The following is a 26,905-nucleotide window of genomic DNA, read 5'->3' on the forward strand; positions in this document are numbered from 1 at the left end:
AGCCTTTTTTAAAAAATGCACTGTAGCCATTGATTTTATTTTATTTATTTTTTTTGAGACATAGCCTGATGGAGGTCCACGTCAGAACTGCAGACTTCCTAATAAACAGTCTGTGTTGATGTAAGAATAGTCCAGATGATAGTCTGATGAGTTCACAGTTAGTCACTGACTGTCCTGTGTCTGGTGTCCAGCACTCACTTGTTGAGCAGACCAAATGAAATATTTCCGGTAGGCAGAATGATGCTGGTGTGAATTATTTTTCACTGTGTGCTACATGTGAGAAGACTTTAGAAAAATGGCTCAACCAGAATCTCCTGGCATTTTTTTTAAGTTCATGTGTGAAAACAGCTCTGTCCATGTATACAGGAAAGTCTGACCAGGTGTTTCATGGTCTTTACCTTGTTTTCAAAGACCTTAAGTTATATTTTGACCATGGGGCAACAACTTGCATGATTTCTGAAAATGATGCAAGTGGCTTGAATTTCATTCCTTGAGGACCTAAAGGGGGGGTGGAGGGTTGAGACAATTTCCCCTCATACCTGTTCCAGCAGGCCCAAGAATTTGTATAAGAAGGACTTCAAAGTGGTCTTTAATAACAAAAGGAACTTAAATCTACCAGTCACATATTTTAGGGATGACAGCATTCCACACAACAGGTCATTCAGTGTAAAAACAAGTCACTGCTCCAAGAAGAGTTGATTCTGGCATAAATCACATTGCATGATTTTAATGTTCCAGTACAGTCCTGCAGTTATGAGGGATAAATTTGAGATTACCATAAGTGCTGACATTATGAACAGAGTTGACAGTGTACACTTAATGACTCTCTGACTTTTTTTGTAGTGTAAAAAATAGAATACAGGATGCCTGCATATCATTTCCAAAAAAGAACCGAAAACCAGAAGATCACCACAGCCCATCTTAACTGAGCTCTGGACCATTTAAGAAGAAGGCAGATGTGTTTCTGCATTTTCTTTATAAAGTTTCTTTATTTCTTAAATGATATTTCGTACTCTAGATTATGAAATGTCCCATTTTTTTTTTCTTTTTTACAGTTTTAAGATGAGAAATCTTAACCATACTGTCCAACCATAAGCCAAAAAAAGTCACCAGGTTGAACTGTGGTTCAGGCAGCATGGGAAATCACTTTCTCACGTGGATTGCCCACTACAGAGTTCATACCTTGTGTTTTGCTTTTGCATGTCATTATAGTAAAATTACCCACCCCTTAATAATCCTGGATCCACTTTAATTTTTGAAAGTCTCCAGTGGGAACTCTTTAGATTTGGTTGATCTTTCATGGGATCACCAAATTATTATCATCCAGTGGAATTAACTTGTGATGTGTGTTAGCCTGTATTTCTAAAAGAATCCACTGGGTGTATGCGATGGGATTTTAGCGCCCTAAAATATCTTTTCCAGCCGTGGCATTTCTTGCTCATGTATTAATAAAGAGCTGATGATGGATTCTGTGCGGCAGCAGCATTGCAGCTTCAGAGAACATTGTGTTTGGGAATTGAGGCCATTTAAAAGTTGTATTCAGATGTTCTGGTAGCTCCAGTGCAATTAAATTTAATAATCCTGCGTTTTCATTTTTGAACAATGCATTCTTAAAAATTTAGTATAACATTTCTCTGGGTCAGCCATTTAAATTATGTGTTTTGCTATACCAGGAGCTTCAGTGTAAATCATGTTCAGTAGGAATCTGTGTTGTGTGTCTTTTAAACAGTGCCAATAGAAACAATAGAAACTATTTATGGTTTTGTGGCAGAGTGATTGGTGGCGATGTATTCTGCTGAGAATTTATCAGATCTTTTTCTTTAAATCTGCTGATTTGTTAGGAGATGAGTTGCATTTATTGCAACATTTGCTTTAGTTTGGTCTCATGGATTTGGCTGAATATTCATTTTGTACATTTTACTTCCAATTTCACTCATAAGTTTAAGCATACGAATATAGATATGTAAAGATAATGTGTTGTGTGGTCACAGTAATGCATAACTTTGTTGCAATTCTATTGTAGTCCAAATTAATCAGTAATGTTTTTGGTCCAACACCTGGCTCCTGAACTTCAGGGATTAACAAATGAGATTCCTGGGTTCCAGCGAGATCCATCTGCATCACTTGTAATTTAGTTCTGGTCATTTTGCCATTTTACATACACAATAACACATTTGTGCTACAAATAGCAGAAACTTCTATCATAAAGAGCAACAATTACAAGGTGGACATTTTTCTCTCCTCTTCTCCATTTTTAAAAATTAAGGTTATTATGTTGGAATGGCTAAGTGAAAAAACTCCAGAAGTGGTCCACAGTATATTGTAGTGCTTGCATTTTGTGAGCAATGCTTGTATGCCTCAGTGAATATCATTTCCTGTAACAACTTCGGTGTTTTGTTTTTTTCATAGTTCTTACCCTCCTGCGTTTCCGCTCTGTTCTATTTTGTACCAAATGGGATTAAATGAAACAGCCAACACACTGCAGAGTTATATAAAAGATGAATGTAGTTGTGTAAAGTTCAAACATGGAACACTGCAGTACCAGTGAGGGTTGATGAGTGGACAGAATAAGGAGGGAGGATAAGGATCACAACGTGTAAAAATGGGGTCAACTTCCGTTTATGTAGAGCCCCTCCTCACAGTAAGCCTGAGGGCAGCACCAGAGGGTTGGGCTTATTTGCATCAGCAAACCCCCCCCCCCCCCCCCCCCCCCCCCCCCCCCCCCCGAGGGTCTATCCTAAAAAGTGGAGAAGCACACATCGTGAGAAACAGCGGCCACAAATAAGTTAGCTAATCTTCTGTCCCATCTGTTGGTGGTCCCAAAGTGGAACAGGACTTTTGTTTTCCTTTTTAGATCACACTGTCCGGCCTAAAGGCGGATAAATAGAGTCCAAATGTGAATTATAGTCAAAGCTTCTGCACCCTCCTGCTCCCAGTCCTTGTTAATGCAGGAAGTAGTGCCTGAGAGCAAACAACAATATCTCTGCATGGATGGTTCATTCCAGTTCTGAATAACTCATGTTCGCTCACTGTCATTAGGTACCCTCCACTTCACAAAATCCCTGTACATATTGAAGGGGGCTTGAGTGGCTCACATCCTCTGCCAGTCTAAGCACAGTGTTTATTTAGCTGACTTTACAGATAATTGCTAAAGAAATAACTGCAAAGCAAGACAAGTTACAGCTCTGTGTTTATAACATCTCCAATTATCAATTCTTTTTATGTGAACAGTGTCCTATGTTTTAGGGGAAATCCTAGGATGGAAACAACATGTCATGTTCCGTCTTTACGTGTCCATATCTGTAGACAGATTTGTTGAAAGAGTACAAATGTTTAGCTAAGCCACACATAATTAAGAGGACATGGGTTTTGCACTGATTTTTTATCTAGATATCTGTTTTTCAGAGGTTTGTGGATTATACCAGCCAAAGGAACAAACTGTCTTAAGATCCAGTGACAAAATGCCAGAAAAATCATTACGGCCCCGCAGGTAAAACACCATTCAGATACAATTCTTTTCTTCTGTATGTCTCTCCTTCATGTCGCCCTAGGTTTATTTAATCTGTTTCCCCCTGTCCGTTTAGCCTTTGAATCATGGGAAATGCTGAGAGCCAGAATGGGGACCATGCCCTCTACGGACGTGGCTATTTGTCACGTAAGCACATGTCTCGGTCTCTTCGCATCTCCAACAAGCAGTCCAGACGCTCTCGCCATGCTTCATCAGGAAAAATAGAGCACAGGAACTCTGAGACAAGCACGCGCTCAAGTAGCACACCCAGCATCCCACAGTCCCTGGCTGACAATGGCCTGGAACCCTTCAATGAGACAAATATCCTCCCAGACTTTGGAAGCCCCATTTGGGTGGACCGGGTGGCCATGAATCTGCGTCCAGTATCCTTTTACAATGACCTGGCCAATCCCTCAATGCACATAACCCTACCTGGTCCCATGGCAGAGGAGGTGCAGGATGAAGATATGTACGCAGGTGAAGTGAAATACCTCCAGAAAACCCCAGACTGCTCCAAGGAGACTGTTGGCTTCAAGAAGAGGTCTAAATCTGCAGACATGTGGCGAGATGACAGCCTGGAGTTCTCCCTGTCTGATGTCAGTCAAGATCACTTGACCAGCACAGAGGAGATTATAGACTTGACTAACGAGAGGGACTTCACTGGCTGCGAAGGCCACCTGCAGTCCAGCCCAACAGACTCCACTGACAGGGCAAACTCACTGGATGAGCTGTATAGCCAGATGAGTCCTGCCTCCAGGCAACTCCATGGCCGCTATGCAAAGTGGCACAACACCAACAGGGCTATCAGGGAGGGTGAGGACGATAAAATGCTATCTCCATCAGACGAGGATGGAAACACCTACGGTGCATACACCCTTCCCTGCCGACGTTCACACTGCTTGTCTGAAGGCCTGACTAGCCACCAAGTTGAAATGTGTGCCAGCATGCAGGGCAGGAGGGCGCAGACTATACAGGTAAGATCTGTAACTATTTTAAAATGTACTGCTTGTTTGCACTGCAAATTTAGCTTAAAAAAGTAATTGAAAATGTGGTTATTAGAAAACAGTAAAATTAATCTCAAGTGCTGATGAATTTTTGATAGCCTGTTGGATACATATATGTCAAGGACCTTACTTTGTTTAATGCTGTCGTGGATATTCTGTTCTGTTTTGGACAGAGCATGAAAAGCTGTGCTAAATCTGAAATGATCTAGTAGTAGTACAGCTCCCTTCATTCACTTCCCCAATGAATCTGTGAGTTTGTTCCGCTTAAGTCACCTCGCAATAAGCTGTTAAAACAAACTGAGTGTAAAAAGAAAGCTTGTGTGGGACGAGGGAGTCGTAGTTTCCTGAAGAAACTGTTGTTTTTCTTGTGAGAGGAGATTGCGATGATGGGAGGGGGCGAGCACAGCCTAAAGTCACTCCCTGTTAGAAATACTTCGGCCTTTGTTATGATAATGAGGGGAGGCCTGTGGAAGAGTGTAACAGTAAAACGTGCATTGGTGGCCCTGTCTCTACGGGGCACCGTCAACTCTGGTGAATGGAGCTCTGGACCGCATGATTAGGTCATGTGACCAGATGGAGATACCAAGCTCAGTGTAACCCCCTTCATCTCCCAGGAGCCTTTGACCATGTGGGTAGGAGAGGGCAGACCCTGTGGTGCCACAGGCCGGGCAGGCTGTGCTCACACAACAGCAGACGCTTTGCTGTTGGCAATTAATTTTAAGCAGAAACTCAGGGTTAGACAACCTGTGGGCTCTCATTAAGCATCTGTTTTTGTTTGTTTTTGTTTTTTGCAACATGTTTGCTTTTCAAAAATGCTTCTATCCTTTATTTAGAGATAGACGATCAGGTGAGGGCAGCGGTTGTTAATGACCGGCTGCCTTCTTAGTGATGAACAAGAAGCTGTGATGCCGTCTCACCTGTTTTGTGCTTCTGCCACAACTCAGGATGTCACAGGCGGGGAGGGCAGCGAATATGAGGACAGCGGCATCGACGGGGTGACGGTGGAGCCGGAGCTCCAGTCTCGCCGCTACAAGACCATGTCGGCCTCCTTCTCTGTGTTCTCAGTGCATGGCAGGAACATGTTCACTGGCAGTGACAGCGGGAGCAGCAGTGGCGGCGGAGGGGCCAGCGAGTGCGTTCAGGGCGTGTACGAAAACTTCCGTCAGGAACTGCAGATGAGCTCCTGCCAGACTGAGAGCTTGGAGGAGGCGGGGTCTGCCCTAAGTGATGAGCAGAGCACTATGAGCTCCGCGTACCAGTCCGACCTCTTACTCAGTGTTGTCCAAGGGATGGTGCGCAAAGCTGGCAAACTTGCTGTTAAGAACTTCCTTGTGCATAAGAAAAACAAGAAAGTGGAGTCAGCCACAAGGCGCAAGTGGAAGAGTTACTGGGTTTCCCTCAAAGGTGTGTCATGGCCTCAGTGGTATCATTAAATTTACATTTTATTGCACTGCACTCATGTAATGTCAGCCTGTGACATTCTGCTCATGCAAGATAATATGTTTGATGCTATTTAGTTACATGCTGACATTCAAAAGGGAGAGCAAAGGTGTCTAATAAAGCCTTTCTCCCTGACTCTTGCCATGCTGCACTTCTTAATGTTGGCCACTGGGGAGCAGAATTAAATTGCTTGAGGAAATCTGACTTTCTTGTAAAAATAAATAATTAAATCAACAGTTCCATTGTTTTGGTTTTCCAGGTTGCACGCTCTTCTTCTATGAGACTGATGGACGTTCAGGAATTGACAACAACAGCAATCCCAAACATGCCATCTGGGTGGAGAACAGTATTGTCCAGGCTGTACCAGAACATCCCAAAAAGGACTTTGTGTTCTGCCTCAGCAATTCCCTGGGAGATGCTTTTCTGTTCCAGGTAAGAAAATGCATGTATGTCAACTGTTCTGTGAATAAATACAAATTTAATTTGCATACATTGCCCTGTATTGACTGTATTTTCTTTTTATGATCTTTAAAATTCTGGCCTTTTAATACATCAGGAGCAAAACAAAACAAAAACAAAGGAGTTTGTGTGCTGTGTAACCTTTGACCTTTCATGGTCCCTCCCCCTGTAGACCTGCAGCCAGACAGAGCTGGAAAACTGGATCACAGCCATCCACTCAGCATGTGCCACTACTGTTGCCCGCCAGCATCACAGAGAGGACACTGTTCGGCTACTTCGCGCCGAGATCAAGAAGCTCGAGCAGAAGATCGACATGGACGAGAAGATGAAGAAGATGGGAGACATGCAGCTGTCTGCTGTCACTGACACCAAGAAGAGGAAGACGATCCTGGATCAAGTAGGTGTCATACTACTTTCTTCCTTGAGCTCATGTCAGGCAGGTGTGCAGGGGGAAAATATTTCTGAACAAGGCATGGAAAGACGACTTACTGCTATATTGTTTCTGATTACAAATCACCTTTCTATAAAAATAGATTATTTCAAAAGAAAACAGTGAAGTTAAACAAAGTTTTACCAGTTTGATTTCTTAATGCGTCTCTATAACTTCAATACTGATAGAAAGTATATATGAAAAAATGGGTTGAGTAGCTTCAAAAAACACCTGGAATGCAACATAGTGGCCCCTATCTTGGCTGAATATTTATCAAATAAGGATGGAAGTATGAAAAATGCCAAATATAACTGTGCCCCATCAGTCAGTTTTAGTTGTGACATACTTGTTTTTCAATTTTAAGCTTTTGCCCATCCCTCCTAGTAATCAGCCCATAAAAGTTCAGTTTTGTCTGGATTCATAAGCATGTCAGGAAGACGTATAAAAAAGCATTCTATCTATTTAAGAGCTCTTAAGACATCTGTTAAACCTCAATGAGAACCAATCCTGAGGAATCTTTAGCTTAATTAAAAAAATGCTCATTTTCAGTGATATTTTAGCTATTGTTACAATACTTACAGGTATCAAATGTAAGTATGTGTTTCAGTCTTGTATCCTCCGGTTGTTTTTAATACATGGAACATGAGGAAAAGAGAGAAGCAGGGAGCAATGAGAGAGGATTAAGTTGCAGATTTAGAGGAATCATCCGCTAGAGGCTGCTAATGCTACAAATGTAACAGCCCCCAGATTGCTTTTTATTTTTCTTATTGTAATATGCACTTTGCTCTGGTCGGCCTGACATTCTCAATTAATTACAAAGTTCATATTGTCTTTAATGGGTCTGTTTACAGAAAGGGGAGAGATCGCTTTTGTTTTGGTCCGTTTGGTAGTGGCTGGTTGGAGCTGTTCTGTTTGGCAGTGTCAGGTTTCAAATTGTGAGAACTGAATGGATGTAGGACTGCTCCTTAGAAAGCTGAAACGCTCCCAGCCTCTATCTGCCAGTGGAATGCGCAGTATTGTTTCTTTCTCGTCTCTGGGCTACTTGGCAGTAATACAGAGCACTCTGCCATGGAGCTGGCTGCCTATTCCAAACACCAGTGCAGGACCGTGACAGGGAGGGGACAGCCCAGTGAATAATCACAATGTCCTGCTCTACTGCCCCAATAAACATCAAACCATTAGGCACAGAGAGAGTGAAGGTTGGCAACACTGAGAAAAGTGGTAACAGAGCTTCTATGGAAGTGAGGAGATGCTCCATCTTAGTCTGAAGTTGACAGACAAGGCCATTAATGAACTATTAACTGGATGTACTGTTGTGTCCCTCTCAACCTGCAGATATTCTTGTGGGAGCAGAACCTGGAGCAGTTTCACATGGATTTATTTCGCTTTAGATGCTACCTGGCCAGCCTGCAAGGAGGAGAGCTGCCTAACCCCAAACGCCTTCTGGCTTTTGCCTCTCGCCCCACCAAGCTGGCAATGGGCCGGCTGGGTATATTCTCAGTCTCTTCCTTCCATGCATTGGTAAATATTCTCTCCTTTATTTTTGCTGCTGACGCAAACACAATGGCATATTTTAGTGTCCTTTTCAATTTCTTTTTTTGTGGAAAAAGAGACCTGGAGACCTCAAAAATGTACCTTGGAATTGATTATTATATTGGGGACAAACATCTATCTAAAGTGCACTTAAGTAACAGTAGCTGTCGCTGTTGCAGAGCTCAAACCTGTTCTCATATTGTTAGTAAAGGACCATGAAATCTCACTCAAAATACACTTTGGCATCACTGAGCACATCCAGTGATGCTCTTGGCAGGACAGTCGAGTCCAAAAACTACAATGCATTGTGTCAAACCACGCTTTTCTTTTTTAAAAATAATGACTATGCTATTTATGAGCTCGGGTCTCACGTAGGTCACCCGTTTGTGAGGGTTTTAGTTCAGATTTGGCCTCCCACTGCTGCTGCAAAGAGGTTATGTACTTCACATCTAAAAGCACTAGTAGTAAAAGAAAACATCTGATTTTTTAGCGATGTTTCGCAGATCACTGAGGTGCTTTTTCCCTCACCACCACCAACGCAGTGCTACAGAGCAGGTGGGTGTTTGAGCTGGGAGATAGCAGTTAAGGATGTCTAACAAAAGACAACTGCTAAGAGCTTTCCTACGCTTTCACTCCTCTTGAATTTACTCTGTATCAGCACTGTACACTCACCAGAATGGCCTGCAAAGTGTTGACAGAACAAATGACAGAATGAGTGCCTAGGCTAGTTTTAGAGCCTGCTGCAGGCACAGTGCTGATATGTTAATTCAGTATTTATTAGAAAAAACCCCAAACCTTTTACTTATTTCTTAATAGTTAAGCTGCCTAAAAAATGTCCAAGTCTAGTTTTCATGCATAAAATTTGACTACTCAATATCTGTATGATTAACATGACCATTTATTCAGTCACTTAAGACAAGGTAATTTCCATAAACCACTCAGTGAAATGTTCCTTGATCACTTTTTGTATATACTCAGTTTTATTTCTTCTTTCTCTTTTTGTCAGAACTGTAGCTTTCCTCTCTTGAATATTTATGATTTTATTTATTTTAAAACCCCCTGAAATATGCTGATACTCTGCACTTCTAAAGTCATTTTGGCAAAATGGGATTTGACACGAGGCCAAACAGATAGCTGTCGATCTCATTTGATCCGTTTTTGACCCCACTTCGCCGTGTTACGTTTTCCAGGTGGCAGCCCGCACAGAGACCGGAGTGAGACGGCGAACGCAGGCCATGTCTCGTTCCTGCAGTAAGCGCAAGAGCAGGTTCTCTTCCCTCTGGGGTCTGGACACTACCTCAAAGAAAAAGACAAAAGCCCACCCAACTGTCAGCCAGGTCTGTGAAGTGTTCCACCTCCTTCCAAAATTTCCGCGCTTAATCAGAGCTGACAAGTTACTTTTGCCCATTTCTCAAGCATCCATCCTACCTGACTGGTAACTTGCTATTTTGTTGTTTGCTCCTGCAGGTTTTTGCTGATGGTGAAGAGCCCATTAAAAAGCCAGTAGATGGCATATATGTTGATCCAGCTAAGGAAAACACAGTAAGGATGAATAATTCAATAATTCAGTTATCTGTTTGCATTCATTTGTCAGTGAGCAGTTGGTCAAACAGAAGTGCGAACTTCCTCAACAAAATGTGTGGCCAACATTGACATCAGTGAAATATTACCCCTTAATGTATTCTGAGTAAGCGCCAGAGCCAAAGTGGAGAGTTTACAAGCTGTGACAGCTACTCAGGCAAATTAGAGCTTTTAATTTTTCTTTCATTCCCCTTTAAGCAAATGCATTATATGGCTTGGAAAGTGTATTCCGACTACTCTGATTTAGAAGGAAGATGCAAAGTATTGGTGAAGATGGATTATTTTGGAGACTATTTTAGAAGTATTATCTAATTTGAAGAAGTCAGACCTTGCAGTAAAGTGCGTTTAATTACTTTGGATGTCTCCATTTCAAGAAAAGTGAGGAGGGAACTGTGAAAAGCCTTCCACGACCCAGCACAGAGAGCGATATCTGGGTTCCCAACCACCTTACGCCCTCCTGGGTATGTCTCCCAAATGACCAGCCCGTGCTAACAATCATCCAGCCAGGAGAGTCTGCACTGTGTGTTCTCGAGTCCATCTGCAAGGTAAAAAACAGAGCCTCGAATGAGCTACGGTTTAAAGCGATATTCATAAGACGCTTAAACTGAAAGCCACATTGAGCCAGAGAAATACCAGCTATGTTAGGAAAAAATGAAAGATATCTCACTGCTCCGATTCTGGATAAATTTCTGTCTTTTTGTGCTCATCCCACAGGCCCATCAGCTCGATCCCACTAAACACTACTTACGACTCAAATTCCTTATAGAAAATCAAGTGCAATTCTACATTCCCAAACCAGAGGAGGATATATGCGACTTGGTATGTCATTGATATCTTGAATATGATCTTTCCTCCCCTCACAGGCTGTTTTGAAAACGAGTCAAGGTCAAGAAATGTATTTTAAAAAATGTCAGGAGTTGATTTACAATGTATTAGAAATCACAATAGGAAAAAAATACTACAGCAACAAGGTTTATAATAAATAAAACTATGTGCCTGGGAGATCCATGCACCAAAAATAATCATAGAGAAGCTTTATAAACAATATCTGTAACCTCTTTTGTAATTAAATCATGTAATCATGACATAGCAAAGAAACTCCTCTGTAAGGAACTGCTACAGCTGCTTTGTCTGAAAGTACAGAAAATTAATGGCCTTCTTCCATGCTGTCAATAACCCACCCACCACGCCATGAATGAAGTAGGCTGTTGTTTCAGGATGTATAATGACTTCCTTTTGTTCCTTGCAGCTGTACAAAGAAATTGAGCTTTGCTCTAAAATAACTAAAGTAATCCAGTTTGACAGAGATGAATCCTGCATGATTGGTTACGGTAAGAGTAATTTTCTGTCTTTATTTAGAATGCTGCAATGAAGTCAGTGTTAAAAACTCGTATTTCTGTTTTCTTCAGCTTAAGAATTGATTTTCTTTGACCTTTTGTTAACCATCCCTATTTGTCCCTCTGATGCTTGGCTAATACCTTCATTTTCTCTCTCTCTGCTTCTCTTTCTCTCCACATTTCCCTTTTGTGTTCAGGTTTCTCCATTTCGGTGGTGGAGGAGGATGGAGTACAGCAGCTCTACATCACTGATGTAAAGGCAGGGGGATTAGCCTTTGCTAAAGGTTAATTATCCTTCATTTCTACTGAAAGAACTCTTCCTAAACACACGTTGTATCTAATAAGCCACACTTTAAAGGAAAATATAAACAATGCAGGTTGCCTTAGCTGTTTTTAGTGCTTCTCCATTTTCTCAGATCAAGGCCAGGAAAGTTTTCATCTCCTGCTTGGTTTCTCTTTCGAAAAATGCATTAGCACATGTTTATTCAACAGGTAGAGAAGGTTTTAGAGGACACAACACTTCTCAAGGGTGCTGATTACTATAATCATGCCTCTCACTGGCCTTTATGAAGAATTATGTTGAATCTGACACTTAACAACGGCTGCTTCACACTGGCTCTCCTGTAATGAAGCTGAAGAGTTGAATGATGTCAAAATAAAGATAAAGAGCATTGATCCCAGAACAATTATGACTGATGTTGGACAACAAGTGTTAATGTGTTACTGGCTAATATTTCACAAAAAATAGAGAAACGGGTCATGCCTGTGGGGCTGAAATTAAAACAACAGTGTTGGGAGTTCGCCTTGTAATCGGAAGGTTGCCGGTTCGAGCCCCGGCTTGGACAGTCTCGTCGTTGTGTCCTTGGGCAAGACACTTCACCCGTTGCCTACTGGTGGTGGTCAGAGGGCCCGGTGGCGCCAGTGTCCGGCAGCCTCGCCTCTGTTAGTGCTCCCCAGGGTGGCTGTGGCTACAATGTAGCTTGCCATCACCAGTGTGTGAATGGGTGGACGACTGGTTGTGTAAAGTGCTTTGGGGTCCTTAGGGACTAGTAAAGCGCTATACAAATACAGGCCATTTACCATTTTACTTAAAACACCATCTGAACATTTCAAGCAGGAGTTGTTCGATTATTGCTAAAGATTAGTCATTACGATCTGATATTAGAGAACATTTTTTTTAGTAAATGAAGGAATAGGAGACCATAAACTGGAGCTGATGCTGAAAGCTGGTTGTGCATCTTTTTGCAGGTCTGAACGCAGGGGATGAAATACTTCAGTTAAATGGAAAAGACTCTCATAGTCTTAATTTCTCTGACATGAAAGCAGCATTCTCTCAAGCTTCACTGGCTCTGACAGTCAATACCTTGCCTGCGGTGGACCGCCGTCAGCTCTGCTACTTGCCGCCACGCCGCTCAGATGCAGAGGAGGATCTCTACACTGACATTTTCTCCCAAAGTCAAGGTAAAAGGAAAAAAGACACAAATGGTATACTTAAAGTTATGCAGTGCTGTGTGGAGTCTTTTGCTGGGGAAAAAAGTGCAGTGATTTACCGAAATATATGCAAACATAAACGATACTACAGTCAATAAATAACAACAGGATTGAAAGTCAATATTTGCTTTGAATCCCTTTATTCTTTAGCACAGAACTCTTTTCTTTCTTTTCTTTTGAAGTCTCTTAGTCAAGCTTACTTTAATTTCTTTAAGTAGTCTTCAGGAATAGTTCCAGGCTTTCCAGGCTTGAAGGATATTTAAAGCTCTTCTTTCGATGTTGGCTGCTTTTGGTTCCGTTCTCTGTCACAATATTTGTTGCAGCCCAAGCTTTGGGAAGGCCAATCCATGACTGGTAGTTTTCCATTGTGTGTTTCTATCCAGGTTTGCTTTTGTTGAATTAACAGTATGTTTGGGATCACTGTCACTGCTGAAAAATGAAGCTCTTGCCGTTAAGACACTTTCCAAATGCGTAATGATGGTATCTGATGGTGTTTTCCTAAATTCTTAATTTCCATCATCACTAGTTGAAATGCAGCCCCAAACCACCACAGAGCTGCCACTGTTTCATAGATGCCTGTAGACACTTTCTGATGTACCTTTTTCCTGACCTCCTCCATATACATTCATTCACTTCATAAGATCCGCTGCCACTGATTTTCTGAAGTCTGCCTTTTTCTCCCTGATGCCCACCCTTCTACTTCTACGACCATTTCCGATTAGGCTTTAGTGAGGAGCAGATGGATCAAATGAAGGACCAGATTCATCTCTCTGGTCTGATATTTGTGCTGAATTTTTTTTCCTGTTTCTCGAGGACTTTCACCTACTGTACATAGATTTTTAGGCATGCCGCTTTTTCTTTTGTCCTCCACTTGTACAGTTGCTCTGTTTTTGGGGGGTTTTTTTAGGCTACACTGTACACCATGCAGAGAGATGCCAAGTTTTTGGATAACAGCTATTTTGGAATCACAATTTTGGTCCAGAAATACAATTGTATCTTTGTAGGACAGATTAAGAGGGCCACATTAACAAAAAATGTAGATTCCTGAAAATGGTCAGGTACAGGGATTGGATGAAAAAGCAGCCAATGCCCACAGAAAGATCTCGGCTTTCAGAAAGCGTGAAGAATGACTGCGCAAGACCACTTTAAAGAATTAGAAGCCAAACATAAAGATATGATGGATGGCTCAACACTTTTGCACAGTACTGTATTTCACTTACTAATTTAAAGTGCCACTGGTGCTTCCATGTTTGCATGTTTATAGGTCCAATTAGCAGAGGTTAATGAACAGTTTAACTTCAATTCCCACAAATCTAAAGCGTATCAAAGCCATCAGATGCTCACAGTGTGGTGATGTTTACACACTCACCTGGCATGTAAATGAACCAGAAGCGTGCAAGTAGGCAAATCTCAAGCGTATATTTTATTTCCATGCAAGAAGAACTGAGTTTCAGACCATCATCCGTAGCGACATCAGTTTCATTAATGCAAACACAATAGATTTACTGGATTTAAATGAGGAAAAATAGGACATTCTGAGCAGTTAGCTTAGTGGATTAGTTTAAGAAGGTCTTAAATCTTAATAAAATGACAAGGCAAGTAAATATATTAATCTAATTTAAAGGGGGGGGGGGGGGGGGGGGGGCTTTTATGACGCATATACATGACTGTTTTGTTTCTCTCAGAGGAAATCCTGGATGATGGAGTTGGACTGTTTCTGGAGAGCTCAGGAGACAGCCTGGATGACGACTCTGAGATCTTCAGTGAGTTCGACGAGTGCACAAAGGTAAGAGCACAATGTTTATCATCACTTTTATTATTATTATTATTATTATTATTCTTAGTGTCATCACAGAAAACATCTGACAACCAAGCTTTCATGTAATATTGCAGCGCCTATGCATATTTTCCGTCCTTGTTCTTGACAGCGCACCTCTTAGCTCTGGTATTATGAAAAAGCACTCACAGGCATTTCGCTTTGCCACAGTTTGACTCGCCATCTGTTACTGGCTCATTTTATCTTGTTTATGAAAGCAGAGCAGCATCCATAATCAACACGAGGGTGTTAACCCCATGCTTCTCAACACAATCTGTATCAGGTTTCTCTTTTCCCTCCATGACACACAACTCTAATGGAATTTCATAGCTTCTGACATGATTAAATCAAAGGGACCTAAATACAAATATATCTCATTGCTGCATGAAGTGTATCTTATGCACTGGAGACAAAGGACAGGACAAATGATTTGCTTTGAATGAAACAGCCGAGTGATGGATGGGTTTGATTAAGCTTGCATTGTTATTGCTTGATTATGCGAGGTTACTAGGACCAGGTAATAACTGGGGGTGGATTCATTTTTAGCTATAAATGAAAACAGAGACAAGTTTAAAAAAGAAAGCTCAGAGCACGACTGCCAAGACAAGCAAATAAGTCTCAAAGACCCACGTGTTGCTGTTAAAGTGCTATGACTAACAAAGATGTCTAATTCGAAAAAAAATGGAAGAAGAAGAAAGGCGAAAAAATAGTTAAAGCGGCAGTCCTTAATCTGCTCTCTGTAACCGACTTCAAAGGATCACTGGGCACTTGCTCATGAAATGCTGAATGAAAGCACTGATGTGCTCTTGTAGATTAGTTTATCTCTCATCTCTTATGACAACACTTGATAGCGACATCATTTCTCATTGTACCCGGTTAAATTGGGAGCTCACTGCAAGAGCTCCAAGGATCAATGTGATATCCTCAGACATCCTACTTACCCTTCAAATTCAGAGCTGGTCACATGACTGCTTCTTTATGCGTTGTCTGTTTTAATCACGCCGTTGAACTTGTCTTGCTTAATGAGCAGCAGTTAATCAAGTGCAGCTCTGTAACTGCCTTTGTAATTATTAATGATATTATAGGGATGAGGAAAACAAGTCTAGATCTAGATTATGAGTAAACTGAAGGACAAAATCTGTGGTTAAGATTGTGATCTGCTCTGTTAAATACTGCTTTTTCAGCTATTTTTTTTTTTCTGTAAAAAAACATTGATTGCTTTCATTCTCCTTTGGGCTTTCTGTTTGAAAATTAACCGATAGGTTCCTTTTGTGAGATCAGAACTCGCTTTTTTCTTGGTGTAGTATTGACGGTATGTGAATCATTAAAAAGGTGGCCCTGTGAAAAACCTCAAAGAAAAGCTGAGATTTATGTCCTCGTATCTGAAACATGTCTATATGTTTTCTTGAAATCGGCTCAGGAGTGGCTTAACAAAGTGATAAAAATATTAGTTAACTAATTTATTTTCTGGCTCCGTTTTGAACATTGTCGTTGTGCGCACCATGACTTTGTATGACAACAGCTGAAAAGATGATCAACGATTCCCTACTTTCAGTCACTGTCAGATATAGATAGCCAGCCTAACCTTTGTAAGATTGTATTTTGTGCAATGAAAGACACATTGTTTTCTAATTATTTTATGGGGCAAAGTACTATCACTGTTTTTCTGTCTTGTTATTAAAAAAGCTATGTGCAACATAACCTCATTACGTACTACATATTCAAAGCAAGGACTTTGGCACAGACCACCTACATCATTTCTCAGCGATGCCAATTTGTGTGCTCTGGCTACAGGCTCAATAGAGAAGAACTCGGTGCAGCATCATTTTGTGATCTGAATAACAGTCTCTAAACTGTTTAGCTATACACTCCCATCTCTCAATGACAAATGTGGAGTCTTTATGTGGGGCATTCTGGGAAAGTAGGAAATTACTGACTGAGTCAAACGGGACACACAGTGGAAAGCAAGTCATGCAATTCAGTTGTTATTGGGGGGGGGGGCTGAATGTTTGGTGAAAACAGCAAGTGTGTATTTTTCTTCCTCACTGCTATGGCATTTTCAGAGCTTGTAACTTAATCACAGGGACCATTGCTTCTTTTGTTACTTGTTAAATGCTGCACGGCAGTTCACCCCCTCTCTAGCCTGCTCCTCGGCAGCTCCCCTCTCCCCTTTTCCTGAAATCCTGCATTTGTATTCTAATGCGGTGTGGCTTACCCAGTCAATCCTGCTCCACTGCAGCCTTGAGGAGGAGACTCTTTCCCTCCTGCTCCTTTGCTCTCTCCCCGGTCTGGAGGATTATCGAGACTAATTTACAATGCTGCTAGAGTTGACCAGATCTTCACACTCACACAGTGTGCCTAAGTTTACCCAGCCTGTAGAGAAGAGAGAGAGCCAGAGAGAGAAAACAGCAGAGTACTGGTGACAAAGCTACAGCAGACTGAAGGAGCAAAAGAAGGGGAGTTGGAAGGCTTTAAGTGCTGGTGGGCGGAGAGGAGGAGGCTGAGCAGCTCCACTCATCCTTCATCACAAGCACCACAGCATCTTCTCCTGTTTTTTTTTTTTGTTTTTTTTTAACCAGGAAAGAGAAAAGGGCTCAGAAATGTATTGGAGAGACACAGTGTAGACTTTGCTCTTTCTAAAGCCTGGAGTCTTTGTTTTCTCTCTGGTACTTTAACTGACGCTGGCTGTCCGTCTGCACCCGGCTATGTCTATCCTGAAGTGGAGCAAGCACAGCAAGCGCTCCACAGACTCCATCTATGACATGCTTCATCTGGTGAGCCTCTTTTCTTTCATGCACGTCCTTTTTTTTTACCTGCTTAATTCTTGGTGCTGTTGTGATAGCTGTTGTCTCATTCCAGTGAAAAGAAAAACAAAATCACCTGTCCTTCTCAGTGTTAGTTTCACACCTCTCGCTGGCTGCTATAGACCAATGACAGGAAGCTGTGAGTCACTGTCATCGCAGAGTTGCCCCATAATCACTGGAATGCTCCAGGAGATGCCAAAATAAAACACTGCATATAGGAGCCCATGCTCTACAAGTCTTACTGCAGATGACTTGGACTTTACGCGACTTGGACAATCTACTGACTATTTCCGAGTTTCTCTCTTAGCACCTTAAGCTGCGATATCGGGCTTCAGTTTCGGAGAACAGACGTGCAGTCTTCTCCTTACGCCATGCTTTTATGCTTTGAAGTAGTTTATTTCCCCCAGCAAATTAAATATAGATTAAAAAATATATCTGTGACAGGTTTTTATATTTACACATTGTTCTTTTAAATAGATACAGAAGCCTGTGATTTTCTTTTTTTCTCCCTCTCGGTACTTTCTCTCCTTTCTAACATGTCATAAGTGTCCAAGCACCCAAAGCTGTCATAGTGTTAATTAGCCTAGATTGTGAAGAGCATGACTTGACTGTGACTGTCTTACTAGGCTTAGTAAAACTTGGCAAAATGTTCAGAAAAGAAACAGATTTGAATTTTCCCCTTTTTCTGCACTCTTGCAATCTGTTTGTGCATTTCCATCTAGCATTTCATGTTCAATTTTATGTGTAATGTACTGGACCTTACATATCATCAGCTGTAAGTTTCATAAGACTTTTTTTTTAACTTTTATTTTTTTTTATTTTTTTTAACTAAATCACTATCTACATCCAGTTGGTTTTACTTACAAAGTATGTGTTATGTTCACTCTGACCAAAAAATATCAGATCTAACAAATCACAAAGCATTTGTGAATTAGTGTAAGATCCATTTGCAACATTGCATTTACAGACACAGCACCTCCTAGTTCATCTGTTTATGTGAGAGCTGCCTGCTTAATTTGGGAACATTGTCAAGAGGAACAAATGGCTGTCGTGCCTTACATATCAATGTCTCTTTGATTAGATAACAAAGCTGATAACCACGGTCATTTGCAAAGCTGCACGGGAATATCTGTAACAGTTGCTGGATAACAGTGTTCTTCTTGTACTCTGTTCTTCTCGCTCTTGCATTTTTCCATCATATTTTTGTGAATGATGGCAAAGAACATCAGGACTATTGGAATATTGGAAAAATTGCACACGCATTGCTTTTTAGAGACAGCAGAATCCTTATGTTTGTTTGTCTAGATGTGAAGACTGACAGCAGCTAAGATCATAATTAGGTTTTCTAATATGAGAACCACAACCTTTCATCCTCTGCAGCTATGTTGATGTATAATCTCAGTATTTCTCAGGGGAGCCTATAGGTGTGAGAGGACAAATTGTTTCTGTTCAGCCTGTAAAACTCCATATAAAACAAAGCACACATCTCTCAGCTTCCAGTTATGAACTCAATAATGACTACAGCTCCTAGTGGTCCCTGTTATGTGACTGTCTCATTTGATCTTTATCATGTACTTTCAAATGAAGTCTGGCCTCACAGAGTGAATAAGGCTTTGATGGATATGATTTATGCTCTTTGTGCTTTCTGCTTTGGGTTTGTATTGATTTTTTTTTAAAAAAGCCAAAATGCCAGTTTATATTTATGGATGCTGAGGCTGTAGCCTATTGTGGCCAAAGTAACAAGTACTAGTTCAGCCATGTAGGCTGCTACTGAGTGGGGTCTATTTTTTACCCAAAATGATAGTCTAATGCACATCAGCGCTGGTCACCACGGCAACCCATACTGTATGTGGACAGACACCGTTGTGTGTATATTTTGATTCTGTGAAAGAGCTGAATCATTACACCACCGATCCATCAGTAGGAGGAAAACACCAGGGAAAAGAACGATGTGAGTGAGACGGAGGTGGAAAGTCATTGTTATGACAGACTGAAAATAGACCAAATTAGTGCAAATGATTTTTTTTTTTTTAGAGCTGCCTCACTGCCTCTTTCCAGGCTCAGTTGCTGTACAGTCATGGATGTGTGCACAACAGTAGGTAGAAAGTGGCATCTGCTTCCTAATGTTTGTGGCTCCTTTGTGAACATTGCCGTTTTCTTTTATGAAGGATTTTATCACACTTGCCATTGAAACACTCATCTTTTTTTGGTTGTTTCCCCCCCCCCCCCCTTTTTTTGCAGAGTACGGAGCAGGTCGCCGCTTTCTGCCGCAGTCTCCATGACATGAATTCCTTGGAGTGTGTGTCCTCTTCGCCGAGCCCGGAATCGCCCTTTCCACCTCCTGCAACTCCCAGACAGCTCTCTGATGCCGACAAGCTCCGCAAAGTCATCTGTGAACTCGTGGAGACCGAACGCACCTATGTCAAAGTCAGTATCACTCATCTTACTTGTAGGAGGCAGATGGTGTTTGTGAGTGTGCATGTTCCTCCTGTCCATCGATCGATATTTCTGTCTGCCTTAGGTCGTGTTAGGCTTCCACATTACCCATTCAACATGACCTATCCATATTTATCTCTGTGTCTCGGGAGATATGAGCAGGACACAGCTGTGCCCTTGCTTGGATATTGCCTAATCTTTTTCAGCCCAGTATAAATATGGCTCAGTGGAATAAATGGGTTAACGATGCTATATAATGGAATCATTTAGACTAACTAAAATGTTATGCCCTATTTTACGGGCCACAGATATAGTTATTATAGAAATTATACTGCAAGTGACTGATGGTGTATTGTTCAAACAGACATGTGGGTGCATTTTTATGTCTGTGTGTCTTGTAGTAGGAGTTGCAGTTTTGTTGCTAATGCAATAAATACAGGCAAAACACTTGAAGGGGTTTTGATTTCAAGTTCAAAGCTTTAATGCAATACCACATAATGTGTTTTGTTTGCTACAAGTTTGAGCACGTCATTTGGAGTCAGTCTCATGTTACTTTTGATTGCCAGGCATTTGTTCATTTCTTAGGCTTTCTACATTTCAGCTTACGTTTGTATTACCAGAGTCATGTACTTAATTTGGTTTCCATATAGCCGTTCTTCCTGAAGAAAAAGGCACCCACCAGCTGCTTTCGGTTTGAGCTTGAATTACTTATTTGTCCTGGTGTCTGACTATCTCTTTCTATACCTGTTGATTTGTTAAAAATGTCAAAGCCTTATTTAAAAATGCATTTTTTTGTGTGTCCATATTTCACACGGTGGCACAAGGCAAACCTGAGTAAAGCACAATTTACCGACTCTTTTTCATGGTTTTCTTGCAGGATCTCAATTGCCTCATTGGGAGATATTTAACCCCACTGCAGAAAGAGACCTTCCTTACTCAGGATGAGGTATGTCAAATGCTCCCCATGTGCCTTTATGGGGTCCAGGCTTTTAAATGCCAGTACTGTTGAAATGTTCTAAGAAAAGTAGGTTACATAATCATGTGAAGTGCAGCTCTGTGTGAGGACAAGAGGGTTGGATGATGTGTGAGAGAGATGGGATGTTTGAAAATAACATGTTTTATCTGCACTTTCAACAACGAGTGGTAGCAAGTGATTAATAAAAATAATATTTTGAAATGCATTGGAAGGTGTTAAAATCCTTTCTTTATTTAAAATCCTCTCAAATAATTTTTCTTTCAGCTGGATGTTCTGTTTGGTAACTTGCCAGAAATGGTGGAGTTCCAAGTCGAGTTTCTCAAGACTCTGGAAGACGGGACGAGACTGGTTCCTGATTTGGAGAAACTGGAGAGAGTAGATCAGTTTAAGGTATGCACTTATTCTTTGAAATATACAGCAAAAGACTAGCAACAGGTATTTAAAGACCCGACAAAGTCTTTGAATTACTGGTTGTGTGACTCCTTTTTACAGAAAATCCTCTTCTCCCTCGGAGGCTCTTTCCTGTACTATGCAGACCGGTTTAAGATCTACAGTGCTTTCTGCGCCAGCCACACCAAAGTCCCTAAGGTCCTTGTGAAGGGTGAGTAAATGTGCTTCAGCGATGCATCCCTCCTTAAAGGAGGGAGGATGCATTTAGGCTCCCAGGGCTAAAAGCTTTGCACAAATGTATGGTATATAATGAGCAGTCTCGAACACTGTCTTCTAAGCTAGTACACCCACTCCCTTCAGGACTTGACTGGATGGCTTTATTTTCTGCATTTACATTCAGTGAGTCAACTGGTTATCTGCCACACTGTTTAAGGAGGTGCTATTAGAATAAAGCTGTTTTGTTTTTCTTTTTCTTTTTTTTAAACAGTAAACAGATTTTTGTTCTGCCCACTCATGGTTAGCTGCTGTTCGATAAAAATGACCCTTCTGTAAAAACAAAACAATTCAGACCTTTTGATGTGGCTCCTAATCTCTAATGCAAGACAAAGCATGCTTGTACGCCAGTAATCTGCATAATATCAGGCTAAACATAAGCAAGCAGACAACAAACTTATAGACCATTGGTGAAAATACTAGGAATCCAATGTTTATCAGTTACATAGTGAAACGCCTCCATATGTTACCTATTTACCTACTTTTAATTATCATCTAAGTGTTCTTTTTTGGTCATTCCAGCCAAAACTGACACCAATTTTAAGGCCTTTCTGGATGAGCGAAACCCCAAGCAGCAGCACTCTTCCACACTGGAGTCTTACCTAATCAAACCCATACAGAGGGTTCTCAAGTATCCCCTCCTGCTGAAGGAGCTCTTCTCGCTCACTGACCCAGACAGTGAGGAACATTACCACCTCGACGGTAAGACAAATTCTTATAGCAGATCTCAAAAATATGTACAGTCCCAACAACCCGCCTCATAACGTGATTTGTGCTTGACTGCAGTTGCCATGAAAGCCATGAACAAGGTTGCCAGCCACATCAATGAAATGCAGAAGATCCATGAGGAGTTTGGAGCGGTGTTTGATCAACTTATCACAGAGCAGAGCAGTGAAAAGAAAGGGGTAGATCGGAGAAACCTGGCTTGGTTCTGTTCTGTTAACCAAAAATGACACAAAATTGGAGCAGATTGGTTGATTATTTCGTTCCAATTACCAGGTTGCAGATCTGTCAATGGGCGATCTGCTTCTCCACAACACTGTGACATGGATTAACCCACCATCCTCCTTAGGAAAATGGAAAAAAGAACCCCAGATGGCTACATTTGGTATGGCAAGATTGTTGATTATGTAATAAATGAATAATAAGTGTATGTATGCTGTTTGGATTAAATCTAAAAATGTCAAAACATCTGATGAAAAATGACAAATTGACTGTGATGGCACAGTCACACACATTGTGTAAAGCGTGCACATAGATCAGGGCACATTTTGGAAAGAACTGCCTAGTAATTATGGAAAAATTCAAATGCATTACACTCCATAAGTGACAGATTAGCAGCATTTGACAACATTTCGGTAACTGTAATGTGGGTTGCATAGCAGTGCAATAGTTAGCACTGTTGCCTCACAATGAGAAAGTTTCTAGTTTAAATCTCTTAGTCAGCTGAGGTCTCCCTGTGTGGAGTTTGCATGTTCTCCCTTTGCCCGTCTGGGTTTTCTTTAGGCTCTCTGGCTTCCTTTCACATCCAAAGACAGGCATGTTTGGTTAACTGGTGATTCTGAATTCCCCAATAATGTGAGGTAGACCAAGTACTTGGTCTAGAATAAAGTGCTCTAAAAATGTAGTGCTGTAAAAAAAGGTAGTCTAAAGTGCTTTGAGTAGTCAGACGGGCTAGAAAAACACATGTATTAGTTGCCCCCCCCCCCCCCCCCCCCCCCCCCCCAACTTCTGACCATATATAGTATTAGTAATAACAACAATGGTACTAATAATAATATTAACTAAGGTTTGGATAACCCCAAGGATGCTTTACAGAAGAGTAAAAATGAACTAAAACATATAAATAAACAAGTCTTTTCATTTTAGCAAGAATCGTTCACAATAGTGCACCAAAAGGAGACCTGTAACCCTTCCTATGTAGTTTTTAATGAACAGACCTGTTGTTAACTTCAAAGTTACATATGTTGATTTGACATGTGACCTGAACCCCAGTGATTACTAAGTCTTTTTTTTTCCACCAATGCTTTCTAGTGTTCAAAACAGCAGTGGTCTTTGTTTGCAAGGAGGGGTCCAAGCAGAAGAAGAAAATGGTAGGTTTTCACAAAAACAGGATTCCATCAGCAACACCAAACCCCAATCGCAAACACATTGTTGATTTGCCTTTCCTGTGGACCATTTTCCGTCTGTAAAAACAAAAAAAATTCTTTACTTGACTGAAGGGAGGTTCCCACCGGGTCTCTGTATCTTCTGAAGAAAAAGATCCCTTCAGATTCCGTCACATGATCCCAACTGATGCCCTTCAAGTCCGGTCTATGACCAATGCAGGTATAGTAGATTACAAACTTTAGTAGCACACTAGTTCTAGCTTCAGTCCGACTAATGATTATCTCACAACATATTACCAGATTTCTACGTATATGAGACATTAGTGATGATTTCTCCCTCAGATGGCGAGGGCTCTGCTGTGTGTGAGATTGTCCACACAAAATCGGAGTCAGAAGGAAGACCAGAAAGGACATTTCACTTGTGCTGCAGGTGAGGATTTCTGCTAAAGGATGTTCAATTACACTGCAGATTACAGCTTGCCCACTACTGATAAAGTCCAGTCTGCTATCTAACGAAGTGACAAACTGTCTACCTTTCTCAGCTCTCCGGAGAGCAGAAAAGACTTTGTGAAGACAGTCCACTCCATCTTGCGAGAAAAGCATCGCCGGCAGCTCCTAAAAACAGAGAGCTTACCACTCAACCAGCAGTATGTACCCTTTGGAGGAAAACGGCTGTGTGCTCTGAAGGGAGCCCGTCCCACTATAAATAGAGCAGGTAAATGCCAGTCTGTAGATGCATTAACCCAACAGCTTCAAGTGCACAATTTATTTTTGACAGACACAGGCAGAATCCTGTGGTTTTATCCTGGGTTTTTCATTTACCGTTTTAAGCAGTATTGTAGGAAGATAATTCAACCAAACTCCAAAGTGATGAACTCAAAGTAGTAAGTTCATAATAATTTATCTCTCTGATGTTCTGGGGTTTTGCAGCATCTGCCCCGACTAGGACTCTGGGCCGCAGGAAGTTAGTGCGCAACCGTTTCACCATAGACACGGATATTGTTTTTGATGGTGATCCTGAACAGCAAGACCTCGTTTCACCAGAGGAAACTGGCTCAAAACGGTCCCAGCAGGATGAGGAACCAGATCGGCAGCAGCAGCAGTCTGACTTGGCAGGTGACACAGACCGCTGGGTGGAAGAACAATTCGACCTAGAAGAATACGAAGATCAAGAAGAGGTGAAGGAAACGGATATCCTCAGTGACGACGACGACGACTTCTGCCAGACACCAACACCTGCGTCCATTGAGACTGACCTGGAGGCACCAGTCATGGCTTTGACCTTGGAGGGTGTGGAAAGAGAGAAGATTAAATCCCCAACAGCCAGTGAGACATCTGACATGGCGAAGCAGAGAACCATGATCAAAGACAAGACGGAGGATCAAAATCAGACTGAGAAGGATGAGATTTGGGTAAGAAGGGAGCAGTCAGGTTTATCCCCAGACTGTGCCACATAAAAGCAGATGACAGAAGATAGACAGCGAGTGTTCTAGACAGCTTTACATGGGCTCCATAAAAACAAGTCATCACAAACAATGCATGAGCATTGATGTATATTGCACAGCTAGTAGAAGATATACCCTTCTTTATCTTATGCTGAATGCTTTTTTTTGTACAGGTAAGAATATTAGTGGAGCAATACAGGAATCCAGAGTGAGGGAGCTTTTCCTGAATCAAATGCTGTTACAGGAAAGTCAAGTGTAAGCTTTGAGGGTTGAAATAATGGTACAATCACAGAGTCTAATCAGTTGCTTTGATTGGCATGGTTTGCACATTTGGGCGGCATTCTTTAGTCCTGCCTGCTGTTGCCAAATTTGGGTATTGTGAGAACATAAATATTTGTTATGTCTGTGTTACTCAGAGATATTATCATAGTTAAGGGCTGTATATTATTTGTCCTTAAAGAAATAGAACAATTAATTGCAAAGGACCGTTGTCTTGCATAGTTTACTATACTTGTGGATTTTCACATGAATATACACTGACATGTTTTGAGTGCAGACTTCCTGATGTATTTGATTTTGATTTGCTGTTTATTAACTTAAAGCTATCTTTTTACTCAGAGAGACAGCTTGTTCTTTTTTTGTTACATTTAATAGGATAATAGTGGAATTCTGTAAAACTCCCCTTGTCAAAGAAGCAAGGGGATTTCATTGTTTTGATTTGGCATAATCCTGTTTTACTTGAATTTGGCTGTTTCACGTGTCTTTGTTTACTGTGAAACCGTTTTGGTGACATTTACTTTTCCTCTTCAATATTACCACGCATACACATCGATACTTAACACTCCACTTGGAACCACTCAGTATTGTACATAATACACCTGGGGTCTGTTTCAGAAAGCGGGTTTAGTAAAATAGCTGACATTGTTAACCCTGTTACAAGAGAAAAAGTCAACGGTAGGTTTTCTTTAACAAATCTGTCCACAAGTTTCTCCCTAAAGAAGGGCCTTGGATTCCCAGACAGATACGCCTTAATAAATGTGACTGTGTGGACATTTAGGCGCCTGTCAGGTTGTGAACCACTTCAAAGCACTGGAACATTTACCTTGCATTACTGTAGTAATCACAGTTTAGCACCAATTTGTATCAACATTTAGACACATCAAATACTAATTAAACTTGTCATGTAATGAGGAGTGAATCATGTTCATGATTACATGATTGTGCAAATGAAATGACTGAGACTCTAAAAATAAACTAGCTATAGTTTAAAAGTGAGTTTTTACATATAAGCTGAAATTGGTTTAGTATGGTCTGACAGCATTACATGTTGAGATATTTACAAACTTTAAAATACATCGGCTCACTATCATTAAATCTAAAGCCCATAGCTAAGAATTCATATTCAGTTTGAACCTAGGCACAACCTCACATCCATATTTTAATCGCTTTATTTATTTCTGTCCCCATCGACTGAACCAGCTTTTTTGAACCCTATCTCAGGGTTGATCAGTTCAGAGTTCAGGGTTAGCTTAGAGTTTGTAAACCTGCTTCCTGAAAGAGACTTCAGCTTCTTTAAAAAATGTCTTGTGTGTTCAAAATGATTGTTCACTAGTATTGGAATACAATGCAATGTTCTTATTTATTCATATGTAAATTAATTTTGTTAGCAGCAAACACAGTCGTGTTTTTTTTTCCCACTGAGAAAGTCCAAATTTGCTCAAGCAATCAAGGGAAAGACTTGCCGTGTGCAGAATGAAAGAAGTCATACTTGTAAACAATTCATTGTGCTACTAAGACTGCGTTTTTATTACTGTGTGTATATAGAAATGTACTGATATCATAATAAAAACAGTTGTTTCCTACTTATAATTTAA

General features: G+C 41.0%; 1 protein-coding gene across 1 annotated transcript; it reads left to right on the forward strand.

The window, feature by feature from the left end:
- The first annotated feature begins 3,400 nt into the window (after positions 1–3,400).
- Positions 3,401–26,905, forward strand: LOC146503669 (rho guanine nucleotide exchange factor TIAM1-like). The gene is made up of 26 exons (XM_085184053.1): positions 3,401–3,490; positions 3,585–4,482; positions 5,457–5,916; positions 6,212–6,384; positions 6,584–6,808; positions 8,177–8,362; positions 9,565–9,711; positions 9,842–9,916; positions 10,330–10,500; positions 10,670–10,774; positions 11,205–11,286; positions 11,490–11,576; positions 12,541–12,753; positions 14,469–14,569; positions 19,645–19,830; positions 20,717–20,785; positions 21,080–21,205; positions 21,308–21,416; positions 22,001–22,180; positions 22,265–22,383; positions 22,478–22,586; positions 23,513–23,571; positions 23,701–23,806; positions 23,929–24,016; positions 24,129–24,301; positions 24,517–26,905. Exons 2-26 carry the CDS (start codon positions 3,595–3,597, stop codon positions 25,041–25,043), a joined length of 4,764 nt encoding a protein of 1,587 aa, XP_085040179.1. The 5' UTR covers positions 3,401–3,490; positions 3,585–3,594; the 3' UTR covers positions 25,044–26,905.

Source organism: Neolamprologus multifasciatus, chromosome 14 (genome assembly GCF_963576455.1).
Source record: "Neolamprologus multifasciatus chromosome 14, fNeoMul1.2, whole genome shotgun sequence".
NCBI classification, from domain to species: domain Eukaryota; kingdom Metazoa; phylum Chordata; class Actinopteri; order Cichliformes; family Cichlidae; genus Neolamprologus; species Neolamprologus multifasciatus.

What these genes read in the sequence shown, in the direction of transcription:
- LOC146503669 (XM_085184053.1), top strand. Translation starts at nt 3,595, where the DNA reads ATGGGAAATGCTGAGAGCCAGAATGGGGACCATGCCCTCTACGGACGT. An exon ending in CCCACCCAACTGTCAGCCAG is followed by an intron (nt 9,712 to 9,841) that starts GTCTGTGAAGTG and finishes TTGCTCCTGCAG; the next exon opens with GTTTTTGCTGATGGTGAAGA. An exon ending in CCCTAAGGTCCTTGTGAAGG is followed by an intron (nt 21,417 to 22,000) that starts GTGAGTAAATGT and finishes TGGTCATTCCAG; the next exon opens with CCAAAACTGACACCAATTTT.